Source organism: Leishmania panamensis (assembly GCF_000755165.1).
Source record: "Leishmania panamensis strain MHOM/PA/94/PSC-1 chromosome 11 sequence".
Lineage (NCBI taxonomy): Eukaryota > Euglenozoa > Kinetoplastea > Trypanosomatida > Trypanosomatidae > Leishmania > Leishmania panamensis.
This window is the reverse complement of record NC_025856.1, coordinates 285,482-301,279: the sequence shown is the minus strand read 5'-3', so window position 1 is coordinate 301,279 and position 15,798 is coordinate 285,482. Positions and strand designations below refer to the sequence as shown.

General features: G+C 57.0%; 4 protein-coding genes across 4 annotated transcripts, besides 2 other annotated features; all 4 read right to left on the bottom strand.

Annotated features, from left to right (window-relative positions):
- Positions 1–1,368: 1,368 nt before the first annotated feature.
- Positions 1,369–1,842: a repeat region.
- Positions 1,843–1,893: 51 nt separating this feature from the next.
- On the bottom strand, positions 1,894–3,810 carry LPMP_110740 (PUF nine target 1; the record flags this gene model as incomplete). The annotated part of the gene is made up of 1 exon (XM_010698620.1): positions 1,894–3,810. One exon carries the CDS (start codon positions 3,808–3,810, stop codon positions 1,894–1,896), a length of 1,917 nt encoding a protein of 638 aa, XP_010696922.1.
- A 2,821-nt stretch (positions 3,811–6,631) lies between these two features.
- LPMP_110730 (hypothetical protein) lies at positions 6,632–8,299 on the bottom strand (the record flags this gene model as incomplete). Its single annotated transcript, XM_010698619.1, has 1 exon — positions 6,632–8,299. One exon carries the CDS (start codon positions 8,297–8,299, stop codon positions 6,632–6,634), a length of 1,668 nt encoding a protein of 555 aa, XP_010696921.1.
- A 719-nt stretch (positions 8,300–9,018) lies between these two features.
- Positions 9,019–10,239, bottom strand: LPMP_110720 (anion-transporting ATPase-like protein; the record flags this gene model as incomplete). The annotated part of the gene is made up of 1 exon (XM_010698618.1): positions 9,019–10,239. One exon carries the CDS (start codon positions 10,237–10,239, stop codon positions 9,019–9,021), a length of 1,221 nt encoding a protein of 406 aa, XP_010696920.1.
- An 850-nt stretch (positions 10,240–11,089) lies between these two features.
- Positions 11,090–11,563: a repeat region.
- Positions 11,564–11,940: 377 nt separating this feature from the next.
- LPMP_110710 (hypothetical protein) lies at positions 11,941–12,621 on the bottom strand (the record flags this gene model as incomplete). The annotated part of the gene is made up of 1 exon (XM_010698617.1): positions 11,941–12,621. The coding sequence occupies one exon, from the start codon at positions 12,619–12,621 to the stop codon at positions 11,941–11,943; it is 681 nt and encodes a 226-aa protein (XP_010696919.1).
- Between the last annotated feature and the right edge of the window lie 3,177 nt (positions 12,622–15,798).

The following is a 15,798-nucleotide window of genomic DNA, read 5'->3' as shown; positions in this document are numbered from 1 at the left end:
CAGAGCACACAGCAAAGAGTGCACAGGAAAAACAAAAAAAATGGCGACACAAGAAGGGCGACGGGGCACGCGATGTAAAAGCGCGCATGCCACGCCTGTGCCTTGTGAGTGAGCATTCACTCCACGCGTGAGTGTGTGTGTAGGGGGGAGGGGGTGCTTGCGCGAACGCACCCGCGTAGCGTGACCTTCGTCCCCATTGATTTGTGTTTGGTCTTGTTTGCTTTTCCTTTGGTTTGAATGACGCTCTAAGGTGCACATGCCCCGCCATACACAAACACACACACACGCGCGCCATCCCCCACCGCATGTGTCCCCCCCGGTACTGAAGGAACTCTTTGCCTGTGTAGCTGAGCGTGTTTCTGCCTGTGTGTGTGTGTGTTGGCGTTTTGTCCTCTAAGTCTCTCTCATGGGATCGCCTTTTGCTAGGCTTTTATTCTATTCCTGTTGCGTCTCATCATTCTCCTCGCACCTCGTTCCCTCGTGATGGAAAGCGACAGCACCGCCAGAGCAATCGCCCCTCAATACCGACGACGAGGCGCCGTTGCACACCGTCAGTGTCTCTGCTACTCTCCCTCACTGAGCACTCTAAAATTGTGTACATGCACGTCTCTGTACGGGAGTTCGTGTATGCGTACGCAACCGTCGGAAGTGAGTGGCTACGAGATTAGTGAGAGGGAAAAATACTGCAAAGACTCAGCCGCCATGCAGGCACACGCCTTGTTCGATGATGGGGTGAGAGCAGGAGGCGAGGAGGAGGGGGGAGAACTTCAAGCAACATATAGAGCGACCCTTAGGTGTGGGTGTGCATGCTACCACCCACCCACGAGTACGCCGAAGAGCACCAAGGGCTTTTCAAAGGAGAACAAGAAAAGAAAGCGAGACCGCCATGAGAAGAGGGTGAAAGAGAAACGAGTTGACTCAAATGGGTAAACAGATAACAGGGAGAGTGAAGGAGGGGACGAGGCTAATGATACAAGTTCAGCAGCGCCCACGACGCGCGCGCCCTATCAAGACGATGATCGTGTTGTACAGTGAAAACAATAAGAGAGGTGAAAGGAAGGCTGAAAGGGTCTATTGCGTGGGGTTCACCAAGCCGAACAAAACAGAAGACCGCATGACACAACTACAGCCAACGAGAGAAGCGAAAAAGGAAAAGAAGGGCAATGCGGTAGACGCGACCACACAAAACTGAGATGAGGGCCACACAACAATGCCCCTGCAGAAAACACGCAACCGCCCCCACCACCACCACCCACACGCGCACAAGCGGCGCCAGATGGAGGAGGCGGGGTGAGGGAGGGAAGTGGGGGTCGCAGTCGCCTAATCACAAACACGCGTACTTTTTGTGCATCTTTCAACATGGCACTGCTCTACCGTGCAGCATGGAGTTAAACGCCACTCTCCTCCCCGGGCTGCCCCCTCCCCCCGCCCCCCAGGGGCCCCACCGCGTGGTGCAAAGCAGCCGTAGACACGCGCTACAGCAACGCGTCGGCTCCGTCATCAGGGCACGGCCTCTGCCTCGCAGCAGCTCCCATTGGGCGAGTCGCCACCGCGCGCATACGCCTCGCGGGGGCTCAGCCTCCCCACACCGCTAGGCAGCGAGAGCAGGGTGAGACGCCTTCGAGCCACGCTGACACTCCGCCCAGCACATGGATGGCACAAGCGGGCTTACGGTCGCGGGTCGCACCGACGGCGCGTCGCCCACAACCTGACCGCCGACAGCAGTGGTCCGGCATTGGCAGGGACAGGGGGGGGCTGGTTGGCATCCCAGCGCACAGAGCGAGGGCACTGGGGCACTGGGATATCACGTACTGCGGTGCCCTCCCCCTCCCGTCATCAGGGCGTACACTCTCCAGTGACTCCCCTCACAATCACACACACACTCTCTCTCTGTCAGCAAGCGCTTGTACGCTGTTTGGAGATGGGTAATGGTGTATATGAGGCAGCTCGTTCGGGCAAATCATGCACTGCTACTGTCGTGTTGCGATTATATGCATCGGTCAGGGAGGTGGGAAGCGGTGCTGACGAAGTGAGGCACAAGGAAGGATTGCCATCCGTGAGACTACTACTGCTTGTGGAACTCAGACGCTGATCCGTGGAGAGCATTCGCGCTCTGCTGGAAGGTGGTAACGCGGTTACGGAGGTCGCATGTTGAGGTTTTCCCGCAGAATCGGCCGCCAGCACCGCCGCAGTTGTCGCCACCTTGTCCACAGCGGCCAAGAGGGTAGCGCTCGTGACGGGCGCCAACGCCTTCGGGGACTCCATCACCACCTCCGAGAGCTCACCGTTCTTCAGGAACACCTTCGCTCGACGTTTCAGCAACTTCTTGGAGTCCACCAACCACGGCTCTACCGGCCGCGACATTGCACTGTACTCATGTACTGTGAAGGATAGCCCCCCGAGGTGGGCTGCATAGATGGAAGCGGCCTTGGGTGGGACATGGCTCACGACGACCTGGTGGAAAAGGTCCAGTCCCTCCTGCGCACTGCCCTTATAGGGGCCAGAGGGGGGCGGGGGCGGCACCGTCGCCTCCTCTTGTGCGCCATTCGCGGCGACTGGGCCGCCGGTGGTGAGCGGCGCACGCCCCGTAGAGGCACCAGCGGGCAGCCGCCCGTGCCGATCAACAAACAGCGCCCGCGACGGCGGTGCCCTCCACACGGCGAAGGAGGACGAGGCGGAGGTGGGGGCGGCGCTTCCAAAGACGCCCCCCTGCTGCAGCGCATCGCTTCGCACGCGACGGCGACCCGCCGCGACGCGGCGCTGCGGCCCCAACGCAGCTGCCTCCCATGACCTTCGTTGCTGCTCCTCCTGGAGCATATCAGTGAGATACGACTTTAAGTCGAGCAGCTGCTTGTCCTCTACTTCCGACGGGTAAAGTGCGTGCTCAAACTGGATCGCCTGCCGCATTCGCTGCCGCTGCGTCGGCCTACCAGCGGCGGAAAGCGCGAGCACCTCGGGTAACGATGGGGCGCTGCGCAGACGGGCGACGCCGCCGCCAACGCCATTCATCACATTGCTGTCACCGCCGGGGTGACCAAACTCGGAAATGGACGCCTGCATCGACGCCTCGGCCATCTGCTGCAGTCGCTCCTGCTGTGGCAGGCTGTAGAAGGTGGCCCGATCATAAACACGCTGTATGACATGCGCCTGAACGTACTGCCGCAGCTCCGCGATGTGGGTGGTGTCCATGATGGTGAAGTCACCACGTGCCGCCTTACTGCAGTAGTCAGCCTGAATAACGCGAAGAATGTGCAGCGGGTCTTTGAAGCGGCTCATAGCGCTTGCGTTGTGGGTGTTGAAGACGTGGTAGTCGAGGGCTGTGTCAGGCTCCCACATGTACCCCTCGCAGGCACCAATATAGCGTGTGTTATGGCGCAGGTGATAGGCGCAGTCAAGGTTCGCCATGAAGCAGGCGTCAAAAAGCACCGCCTCGAAGCTACGCGTCCCGAAGACGCCGGCGAGCTCGTGCACTTGCAGCGAGACGCGGTTCTGTTCGAGCTCCACGTAGTCGCCCATACCGTGCCCGCCATACACAAAGTAACTTCGACCTGGATCATGCCAGCGATGCACGAAGCTCTCAAACATGTCATGCTGGTAACCGCGAACCTTGGCGTAGTTCTTGAGCTGGTACTTGTCTCCATCGATGCGAGCCTCAAAACTGCCACCGTCGCTGTTGAAGGCCAGCAGCGCCATGTCCGTCACGCCGCGAATCTTTTTCATCTGCAGGAACTTCCAAAACGGCCATGCGGTGACATCATTGATGGAGGCACACAGCACCAAGAGGCGGTTTGGGCAGCGTTTTGGCGCCATGGCGCCACGATAAGAAAAGAAATCTGTATCTCTGAGCTGAGGCGTTTGTGTATGTGAAGCGCTTCTGTGTGTCTTCGCTGGTAAGACTTGACGTATGTACGCAGGGGAGCAAGGGGGGAGCGTGGAGCTGAATAGCGTAAAAAAAAAAAACGCTCGCAGAGATACAGAGAGCTAAGGCTTCAGCTGTGCTCTGCTAAAACGCGACTGCACGCTGTAGAGACAACCACCAGTGGCAACGATAAAGTGTTGAAGCTAAAACGCGAGAAGGCTGTGCAAACCTAAATAAAACGTCCGCGACTTGCCCGGGAGCGTCCGGATCTGGTAGACGATGTAGTGTGTTGAGTGGGCGTGATCTTCTAGCGGAGCCGCGCACACATACACACCCCTAATGGTGCGGTCAGCGACGTTGATGGCAAGACGAGAGAGAACAAAGGTGGGGCGAGAGAGAGAGAGAGAAAAGAAACACGGGAAAAAAGCGGCCGAAGAGTCGCGCGCTGAGAGGGCTACAAAAATAATCCACCGCACCCGCAGCACACAGCCATGAACAGACACGGCGGTGAAACAAGAAGAGAGTGAAAAGGCGGGGGGAGGAAAGTCGAGGCCCCAAATGAGTTAGGGATAAACCTCCTGGCAGGGCAACCCTACGCACCGACAGGAGGAGGAGGAGGAAGAGGGGGGTACCCGCTAGAAAGTGAAAGGCAGAGACAGACAAGTAAGAGGAGATGGGAAGGTGGCGGAGCGGCGTAGAAGCGTGAGAAAGGTGAAATAAGCCGAAAAATGGACAGGTGTGTTTACGAGAAAAGAAAAGAATCTCATGAGAAACAAAAAAGGGGAAGAGGAGATGGCGCTACCAGAGGCCACTGAGACTCGGCCTTCAACACCCGGAGTGGGGAAAAGATGAAAACAGAGGGCAGGCGACGTGGAAAGGAAAACAACACCTCATAAAGTCCTGCATACCACACCACACAATGTCCCTCCCCCTCCCGCCCCCTTCTCTGCGGATGCGAAGTCGCCTAACTCTTTCTCTTGTCTACGTGTCTCTCCGTGTGTTCGGTTAAGTGAAAGGCAATGCGTGGTGTGTCTGCAGTCGTCCTCGGCCACTCTCGCACAACTTCACGCAACCGCAGAAAGGAAAGAAGAAAACGCGAGCCTTCACCTCTTCCTACTCTCCGTTGTGTCTATCTTCTCCTGTGCACCTTGTTGGGTGTACGCCTCCGTTCTCTTCGCCCCGCTTCGCCTCGCTTCTTCTCTCCGCCTTACGGTCACCGTCGCGCGCGTCGCTTGCTGTCCCCTCCCCCGCTCTCTCTACCTCCGTCCCACCCCGCTCCAGTGCAGATGGACTCACAGGTGTGAAGAGAATGATGCAGGAGGAGAGAAAAGAGAAGGGGTGAGGCGAGCGGGGAGCGCAAGCCAGTGGAAGGAAGGAAGGAAGAAAAAGGGGGTATGAGTTGCTCTGAAAAAAGCTGAAAAACCCTCTCAAACAAGCGAGCTAAAGGAAGTTGATGATGCGCAAAACAACAGAATCGCTCTCGGCATGTGCGGGGAAAAGAAAAGAAAAAAAAAAGAGAGACACGTGCGCAGACACACAAGCGTGCATACCATGCAAAGGCGCGTGACCAGGGTGCGCAAGCGTTAAATTAGGTCGCCCCCGCTCTCTTCCTCTCCCTCACCGTTTCTTATTGTGTTTTGCTTATCGCTTTGTTTTCCCTTTAGAGCTGCTATGTGAGGGACGCTTGGGTTTATAAGAGGATATGGGCGCGGATTGGGAGGTGGAGAGGGGGAAACGCATTCACCACGATGCGTAGCAAACAAGGGAGAGAAAGCGATGAGGAGGGAGTTAAGTGAGGGATATCAATCAATAAAAGCCAGATGGTGGAAAGACATTCAGCAGTGGCGCAAGTGCCCACCACCACTATCACCCCCACCTTCGGTCACACCGCCCGTTGTGCCAGAGATGAATGCGGCGCCGTGCCCTTTTCCTGCGTCGTTTCCATTTCGCCTCGCCTAGTCACGCAACGAGGGAAAGTGGGAAAACAAAGCTGGGGAAGCGCCAGAGTTCAGCAGCACAATGCACGCATGCATGCGCAGAGGATGAAAGGGGAGGCCCTGTGATGAAAGGGAAAGAGACTCGGTGGCGGTAGAGTAAGCCAGCAGAGGGAGATGGGAGAGGGGGTGCGCTGCGGTGTGCGTTTTCTACTTTTTTTCGTGTTCAGTGCTTTGCTGCGCTCGCTTTCCGCATCTCAGCAGAGAGGAGCTCCTCCTCCCGTCCCTGGGCATAAATAGAAAGCCTACGCGCACGCCAACGACAACGACAACCACAGCTGAGGGGGGGAGGGGGGTGGACGACACGCCAAAGAGGAGGAGAAAGGGAAAGCGAAACGAAGGAGATAAAAGAAACGCAAAAGATGAGCGATCACACAAGCGATCCCGCTTACGAGCTCACCTTCATCGAACGGAGAAGCTGCGGCGAGGTGGAGAGGTGCGCGCGCCGATACATGGCACAAGCAACGTGAGAGACTACCTGTCCTCCCTCTCCCTATATCCCAGGAAAGCAAGAGAGGAATGCTTGGCAAGCGGGGAGTAAAACAGCAAGATGCATTGTCACGGCATAGGGGGGAAAAGAAAGGGGAGAAGCTGGCGGAGGGTTCAACACCGATACGCCTCCACAGCGTCTGGAACGACGAGCCGCTCGACATGATGCAAACTGCGGCTGTGCTGCTATCCCTGGCTTGCTCCATTCGTGTGCACGCTCCTGCCGCTTTGCTCCCCTGTACACCCTTTGCCGGCTCGCCCACGATTCAGGAGCAGATATTGGCCGCTACTAGTCGTAGTACCGCTCAAGGCCGTGCTGTGCCTCCTCGGAGGCCTGATCACGCACGTCGCGGTAGTACACCCGCCGCTCCATCTGCCGCAGCGACTGCCGCATCAGGTCCAGCTCGCTGTGCACACCCTTCATCTCCAGCCTGTACCGCTCCTCCATGCGCTTTCGCTGGCCCGCCTCAGCCTTGAGTTTTTGCCGCAGCTCCTTCACAAGTGCGTCCTTCTCTGCAATAACTTTGGTGCTGTATTGCGCCTGTGCAAGTGCACCGCGGCGGCATTCCTCCAGCTCGGCATGCAAAGACTGCACCTTAGGATAGTACTGGAGTGACATGCGCTGCTCCGTTGTGTAAACCTCGTTGTGCTGCCGGCGACGCTCCTTCTCCGCTAGCCCGAGCGCCTCCTGCAGTGCTGCGCGTAGCCAATCCACCTGTCCGCGAACATCGCGAAGTCTCTTTTCGGTGCTGTGGCGATACTGCACCAAGTCACGCAGGCTCTCCTCGTGAAGTAATTCGAGCTGATCAATTGTGGTGCGGTACTTGGCCTCCTTCTCGAGATACTGGCGGTGCAGCTCATCGTTCTCAGTCGTCCTCGCACCACGCTCCTGCTCGTACGTGGCGCGCTGCTCCTCCAGTTGCTCGCGAAGCATGTTTACCTCTTCGTTGAGGGCAAGCAGGTGCGCTGTGGCTGCCGCGTTCGCCGTGATGGTGTGCGACGACGGACCGAACGGTGTACCGGGCACCTGCACCTTGTATGGCACGTTGAGCAACGCTGCCACCTCGGTATCTTCGGCGAGACCACTCAGAGCAGCCGGTGACGACGACGATGACCACTGGAACGAGGCGGTGGCGCCTACCGCTTTGTGTATGCTCATTGATGCCGGTGGAGACGTGAGCGCAGGCGACGTCGAGCAGGCGGCCGAGCTTGCGGGGGCTCTAGTACCCTTTGCGCTGATTCCCATCCTGTTCAGCTCTGGATCGCTCTCTTCGTCCCCGACATCGGCGGTTATTGCGTCTTCACGCGAGGCCCCTGCTAATGCGCCCGCGTTGGTCTCCATCGACCTGCGCTGGTGCGGGGTACTTCCAGTGACTCTGGAATTCTGCTTGTGAAGAGCGCTCAGTCGCCTCCCACGTGCGCGGCACAGCTCCACAAGCTTCTCTAGCTGCTCTCGCTTCTCAGCTTGGTGGGCGTGAAGCACTGTGTTCTCGTGTAGCAGCCGGGTCGACCGCTCACGCTCCTCTTGCACCTGCAGCGTGAGGTCAGACCGCTCGTTTCGCAGGCGCTGCAACTCAACCTCACGCTGCTGTACTTCCTGCTTGAATTCAATGTAGCGATCCTCTCGCTGTTCGCGCAGAGCGTCAATATTACCAGTCACCTGTTGCACCGTCACTGCATGTTGGTCAATGAGATCCATCAGCGCCTGCACGTAGGCAGTGCTGGCTACGGCAGATACCTCCGCTTGGGATGGGTGTGTGTGCTCTAGGGCATGACGCAGCTGCTCCTCCCGGCGGTGCTGTAGCTGGACTCTACTGAGACTTGATGCACGCTTGCAGGTAAGATCAGGGATGCTGCTCGCCGGCTGGGACGTGGAGGAGACCAGTGAGGCATCTTCGTAGAGCCGGCCGCCGATGTGCGGCGCCAGTCGTGCCGGAGGTGCATGGCACCCGGGCATGCCGCTAAGGAGAGCGGAGAAGCCGTTCGAAAAGAAATGGCGACTGCGCGCGCGTGGGTGTGTGAGGGGGAAAAGGAGAAATGGGAGTAGCGGGGTAGCGGGGTAGCGGGGTAGCGAGGCAGAGCCGCGAGGGAGAACGCAGAGGTGCCCTCCTTCCACACGCACACAAACCGCGGCGGGATGGCCCTACGCGATGGAAGTGCGTTTAAAAGGAGGAAAGAGAAGAGGGAGGAAGACATAGAAAAACATTTGTGTACCCAGCCTTGCGTCGCCTGTGGTCTACCAGTGAGGTGGCGATGGGATGGGCAGAGAAGAAATGCGGGCAGAGTGATAGAGGGAGAAAAAGGGTCGGGGGCTGAAAAGTGCGCTCTGTGTCTCCCCCTTCACCCCCCCCCTCCTCCCTCCTCTCGCCATCCGTGCTACGAAGTCCTTAAGCGCTTCCTCACCGATAGCGCGGCCGTGCAGACGAAATATAGACAACAGAGACCTCACAGACAAGTGTCAAAAGAGAAAACACGGCTTCAGAAAAGTTGAAGAATGCGCGCGTCCAACTCGCTCGATCTCTCACTCACCCGCTTTCTTCCACCCCCCCCCCGCTGCGAGGGCTCGCGACCGCACAAGGGCCTGCTTGCCAGCATGCACCGCTGGGACCCGTATTCCCACGAAGCCTTTGCTGCGCCCTTTTTCCACCACCATCAACGTCATCACACGCGTACCCATTAGCAAGACTCCTGCACGTCGATGTAGCCATGTGTGTCCGGGTTGTATGGCTCCTGCAAAAAGCGCGCAAACATTTTTAGCGCTGGAACGCCGCGCACCTCGTCGCTGAGCAGCGGCATCTTCACGACGTGGAAGTCGTCGTACAGGAGGTCAATCTGTTCGAGGTACTTCGTCTGAATCTTCTGGCGAGCCGCGCACATGCGACACGGGGGCTCAGACGACGGCTTCAGCACCAGTTGGTTCACCACAATGCTGTCGCACCCGATGTTGTACTTCATGAGCTCCTGCACAAGCCGCTCCGTTTCGTAGACGCTCAAAAACTCGGCAATGCAGACGCACACGAAGCTGGTGCGACTCGGATCATTGAAGCGGTCCTGCACCTCCTCCATGACCTGGCGCCAGTGAAGGGCCTTCGCGCGGACTTCGTCGGCAGTTATGGACCAGCTGCCCTGCGACGAACCCGTACCCGCAGACCCCGCGCCGGGCGCTGTGCTCGACGACGAAGGCATAGCTGTGGCTACCTCACAGCCGCTCACAGAGTCACCACCGACAGCCCCGAGGCTGGAGCCAATAAGGTGTGAGGCGGCCTCCAACATCGGAGCCAAGCCCTCTAGGCTCATCAATCGGTCGAAAGTACTGTTCAGCGTCTGAGGCAGTGCCAGCAGGCGCAGCGTGTGGCCCGTCGGCGCGGTGTCGAAGATGAGGAGGTCGTAGGACAGAGTGCGGACGTAATGCAGAATTTCTGCAAACACGGAGATCTCGTCGATGCCAGGCATGGTGCGTGCCGCCTCCTTGAGAACAGCTCCGATACGAGCAAAGCTGGCAGTTTGCTCGACGGCATCTGCCTCCGCTTCCCTGGATAAAGACGAAGCACTGCCACCACTATTCGCCCCTGTCAGCGAGCTCATCAACGCACCGTGGGTGAAGTTCTTCGGATCCACCTCCATGGCGGCCAAGGTGTCCTCCAGCCCTTTCACCGGTGTCGGCTGCGGGCCGAAGCGCTGATTGAAGGCGTCACTGAGGTTGTGCGCGGGATCTGTGGAGATCAACAGCACCCGCCGCGGTCGCGTGCCATCTGGAGCCGCTGCATCGCTGATTGGCGTCGTGGCGAACAAGGTAGCCAGCGCACACGACGTGGTTGTTTTACCAACACCGCCCTTTCCACCAACGAAGATCCACTGCAGGTTAGAGTGCAGCAGTTCTGTCAGAGTCGGATCCATGATACCACCTCGGATGCGCTGTTTGTTTGTTAAGCTGCGCAGGCGTAGCTGTCTGTCGGGAATACTCGGGTGAAGATTAAAGGGGGAGGCCGTGCGAAGGTGCTTCTAGCGTCGGTGAAGAGAGGAGGAAGAAGGAAGGTGGGAGAAAGGGGAGAAGCGATCACAACAAAGAACCGTGCAGAGCAGTCCCTTTTTGCCTCTACAGCGATCTCATTCAGCGGACAGGAGAAGACGCAGCCTCTCGTGGCACCTCCTACAGTGGGTTGGTGCGCCTGAGGCAGACAGCGTACGAATGCTATCACACGCACACAGGCGGTGAGCAGGCACCAAACAACAAAAGTTGTTACACAAATAGAAAAGAAAGAGATGATGTTGTGGCAGCCTCCCACCTCCCCCGCCTTCTCCACACAGACGCGCCCACCCACACACCTCTCTGGCGAATAGCGCCTTAGCACATCTCCTGTCTTACCCCGTAGGGAGGCGCGTACGTTTCGGCTTGTTCTGTCTTCGCTTTCACTACTGTCCACCCGCGCCCGCTCGCTCTTCCCTCTCAATCCCTGCCCATCTCCCACGTTCGCGTTGCGGCACCTTCACCACAGAGGAGGGGGGGGAGGGGAGGGGAGGGATGCAAGTGGCACAGGAAGTGGGTGAAAGGTGAGGTGCTGAGAAGGAAAGCGTGCGAGAGAGCAGTCGTCCACTGACGCACAGAGTGAGAGGAACGCCAGCTGTCGAACGAAAGAGAAAGCGACGGCCACACAAGTAAAGAAGCGCATACGCCTCTCCGCACCCACAGAGACAGAGAAGCCAACACAGCTGCGTGAGCCACTCGCTTTGTTTCAACATGGCACTGCTCTACCGTGCAGCATGGAGTTAAACGCCACTCTCCTCCCCGGGCTGCCCCCTCCCCCCGCCCCCCAGGGGCCCCACCGCGTGGTGCAAGGCAGCCGTAGACACGCGCTACAGCAACGCGTCGGCTCCGTCATCAGGGCACGGCCTCTGCCTCGCAGCAGCTCCCATTGGGCGAGTCGCCACCGCGCGCATACGCCTCGCGGGGGCTCAGCCTCCCCACACCGCTAGGCAGCGAGAGCAGGGTGAGACGCCTTCGAGCCACGCTGACACTCCGCCCAGCACATGGATGGCACAAGCGGGCTTACGGTCGCGGGTCGCACCGACGGCGCGTCGCCCACAACCTGACCGCCGACAGCAGTGGTCCGGCATTGGCAGGGACAGGGGGGGGCTGGTTGGCATCCCAGCGCACAGAGCGAGGGCACTGGGGCACTGGGATATCACGTACTGCGGTGCCCTCCCCCTCCCGTCATCAGGGAAGCGGTACTGTCAACAGTAGATCAACGACGAAGAGGAAAAAAGAGATGTGAGCGGAGTAGCGGATAAAGGAGGAAGAAGGAACAACGAGTTCGAGAGAGACCCCAGTACATAGATAAACCCACACAGGAGAGGCGCGAAAGGCTGGTGAGATTTCATCTACCCCCTGAAAGCAGTAAGAAACACGAAACGACCACAACCTAATCGAATACAAAAAAAAAAAGCAGCGCTGCACCCGCCCCAGGACTCACCACCATAATGATGCTCGTGTGTGTGTGTGCTCTGATGTGTGGAGCACACACACACACGTCAGCGCTGGCACTTCTACTTCTCTGTCCGACTCGACTGGGTACAATCTCCTCCGTCCCCTCGAACGCATCACTCGTGGCCGCCGGCAGCCTCCAGCAGCGCAGTAATCCGCTTCTGCTCGCGCTTGCGCGCGAGATACAGCGGCGTCTTGCCGGCACCATCCACTTGGTTTACATCCGCACCGTTCTCGATGAGGATCCGCACAATCTCAACGTGCTCGCGATCGTCGCCACCCAGCTCGATAGCCTCCAGCAAACCAGTCCAGTGGTAGTGATTGTAATGGTTCACATCTACACCCTTCTGCACAAGCAGACGCACCATCTCTACGTGACCGCGCTCGCAGGCAGGAATCAGGGCAGATCCCCCAAACCGGTTCACGATGGAGTAGTCCGGCACACTCGTCTTCATGCGGCAGCTCGTCTGGCTTCCATACCGCATTGTTCGCTCGGCGTTCTTGTAGATGTGCTCCATGATCTCCTGCCGCCCTTCAGCACCTGAAAGCAGGTACGGGGAGTCGTGCAGGTCATCAAGAGCATTCACATCTGCACCAGCGTCCAGTAGCAGCTTCGCACCCTCCACGAAGTTGTCCCAGACACACATGTGCAGGGGTGTGCGGTGGTACAGCGCAGGATCCTGCGCCACCTCATTCACGTTGCAGTTCTGCGCGATAAGCGTTTTCATTGCCTCCACGTCGCGGTTGGTGATGGCAGTAAAGTACGTCATCTCCGAGTCGTTGTTGGCGTTGAACATGGCTAGGAAAGGCTAGAAAGATGAAACGACGACAACAACAGAGAAAACAAAGAAAAGAGCGATCGATACAATGAAGAGATGCAGGGAGAGTGTCGTGTAACTAGTCTGGGCGGTACGCGTGGAAGTAGCGCAAGGCGCACAGAGAGAGAGAGAGACTCAGGAAGGTGCAGCACACGAAACGAAAACAAAGAGGGAAAAGTATCGAAGACAAAGTGAGTAGGAGAAGCAGCGAACACGCAAAAAAAGAAAGCGAGGAAAAGAGAAACGCCAGCAGTGTTGGTGAGCGATGAGGAGGAGTAAGGTGGCAGACGCCAGATCACACTGGTCGGTGTAAGAAGGTCGAAGAGAGGAATAGCCGTGACCTTCTGGTGGAAGTAGTGATGCAGGTAACAACCCTCACGAGATGCAAATCAGTTCTTCGAGGATGACGAGGCACGCACATACACGAGGACGAATCGGTTGTTGATCTTATTTCTCGCCTCCTTTCAGGTGGAGGAAGACCAATGCGAAAGCAACGAAGAAGGGTAGGTGGGTGAGCTCTATGATGTGAGTCAGCTCCGTGAAGAAGGCTGATGATGTCGATATACGATCTTGCGTTTTTAGTTTTTCTTTTACTCTTGGGCAGAGCAAGCTAATCACGCACGCACGAGCACGCCAAGCGCTTCAGTCGTAAAGTCGCGCGTGTGAATGTTTGGCAGACGCCGGTCGAAGCGGCGTTTACTAGTACAGGCAGCAGCAGCAGCAGCGAAAGAGCCGATGTCAGAGAAAGACGCCGGCGCACGGTTGTAAACGACTGTGCGTAGCGGGTGAAGGGGGAGAGGATGGAGTAGAATAAAAGAAGTCGACATCGACGAGAGAGAAGGACTTGTATTGTGGCTGTAGATGAGCAGACGAGTGCGACGACGCACGAGAGGTGCGCTCTTCCGCTTTCACGTTGCAGGAACACGCGCAGCTACGTCACATGGCAAGATTATCCACAAAGGACGAGTGACTGATCGTGAAAGCGCATGCTTGGACGAGGCGGGAAGAGGGGGCAAGCGAAGAAGCTCCTCTGTGTTCACAGGCACACATCGAAGACCGACGCGTCACTTCCGCGCCTATCACATCTGTTTACTTCTTTACCCTTTATACAGCTAGTAGAGCACTGGGCGGGAGGAGGAACAAGTGCGGAGAAAAGAGAGCGAATTCTCCAGGATGATATAAAGAGGGAGTGACCAAGAAAAAAAAAAGGAAGGGAAAAGAATAACAATCAAAACCCAAAAAAAAAAACGCGTCTCGGTCCTCCTCTCGCTTTCCGTGCTGAACAACTCGCTCATAAACACGCACGCATACGCAGAGACAAGCACACCTACACGCACACCCACGCATAAGTCTCTGCGTGTATGCACTCTATCAGCCATAGAAAGAAGAACAGGGAGGGGAAGGCTCCAGCCGTCTGAGAGATGAGGAAAGGAAAGAGAGCAAGAGAAGCACACACACGCAGACACGGACATGCATGAAGGCAAGTGCGTCTTAAAGGGCGCAAGTTAAGGAAAAAAAAATAACGGAAAAGGAGGCAATTCACAGAAACACCAGCACGCCCAAGCACGCGGACACACGCTCACAAAGCCGCGGCAAAACATAAAGATGGAGCTGCTCAATTTTAACCCTGCATGGGAAGAAGAAGGGGGGAGAGAAGACCAAGTGACCGGCACGAGAGACAACTTCGAAGTCCAAAGCGGCGGTTGAAGAGGGATTGGGAAAGGGGGACGAGGCGAAGATCGACAGAAAGAGGAGTGAAAGACGTTGAAAAGATACCGAAAGAAAAAAAGAGAGAAAATAATGAATCATACACATGAGCACAGAGAGAGAGAGAGACATGGTCAGCAAGGCAAAGGCGAACAACCCAAAAACACGCTGTGAGGGGGAAAGAGAGAGGCGCTGTTCACCCGTGAAAGAGGGAAAAGCGAGGTGAGCGGTGATGCAGGCGAGAGGGGAAAGAAGACTCAGAGGTAGAAAACAAAAGATACCCTGCTGCAAGTGGTTTTGATAATCTTTCTGTTTCGTCGCCTGTTGCTTCGTTTGAGCTGCCTCGCCGTCGCGTTGCCACCACCACACCTCTCTCGCAGTCAAGCCAGTGAAAAGAAATTCGATGCCCCCTCGTCCTCTGTCCCCTAGTGAGCTACACTAATCACGTGCGCTGAGGGTTGAATAAGGGGGAGAAGGGTAGCGTGGCTAATGTTTTTCATCCTCCGCGTTGGCGTTGAGCTCGTTCATACGTTTTTTTTTTTTGCGCGTGCGTGTGCGGTATGTGTGCTGCTCTTGCAAGTACGCGTACACGGCGTTTGGTTGCTTTTTGGGGGGACATCATGAGTGGATAGCTCTGCCTGCGCGGACGTGTCCAGCTGTGCGTGCTCGCTCGCCTTTTGTGTTTCACGCCTACTTTTCCTCTTCTTTGTTGCCTTCAAGACAGCGCTCACGTCCTCAGCGTGCACCACTGATTCAGCTTCCTTTTTTAGCGTCACCTTCTCGCGGCATAGCACAATGAGCCACGGCCACGCGTGTGCGCAGTGTATACGCAAACAACAATACAAAGAGAGGAACAAAATGGGAGAAGAAAGAAGGTGCGAGAGAAATCTTCGAACAGACGCCCACGGGCTGAGAGAGGCACACACTGCAGAGCAGTGAAAAACAAAACAAAACGAGAGAGAGAGAGAGAGAGAGGAAACCTCGATTGGTGAGGCAAAGACCGTCGTCAGGTACGCAGACCAAAGACAACAGCAAAGAAAAATATATATATATATATATAATGCCTCATGTAGAAATGGACCTCGTCGACTTTTCCATCTTGCACCATCACTATGCATCACACGGGCATCAAAACGACAACTTCGTGCTGCCGAGTCTGTCAGACCCTCCCGTCTCGTTCTTTCACACAGACCCACGCACACACATACGTTGTCATTTTACTTTTGCCGTTCTTCCTGCGCTGGTACACGTACGTCAGCCTGAACGCACACACACACACACACCTCCCCTCCCTCCCTTCCTTCCCTCAGCCAGCTCTTTTCTCTGCTTTTTTTCCCTCGTCCTCGTGCCCCCTTCACACTCTTTAGTGACGGAGCACAAGAAGAAGGGACGGCACAAGGATAAGTGAGAGTACTGTGTGTGGGGGGGGGGGGGGGAGGAGGGGAGGGA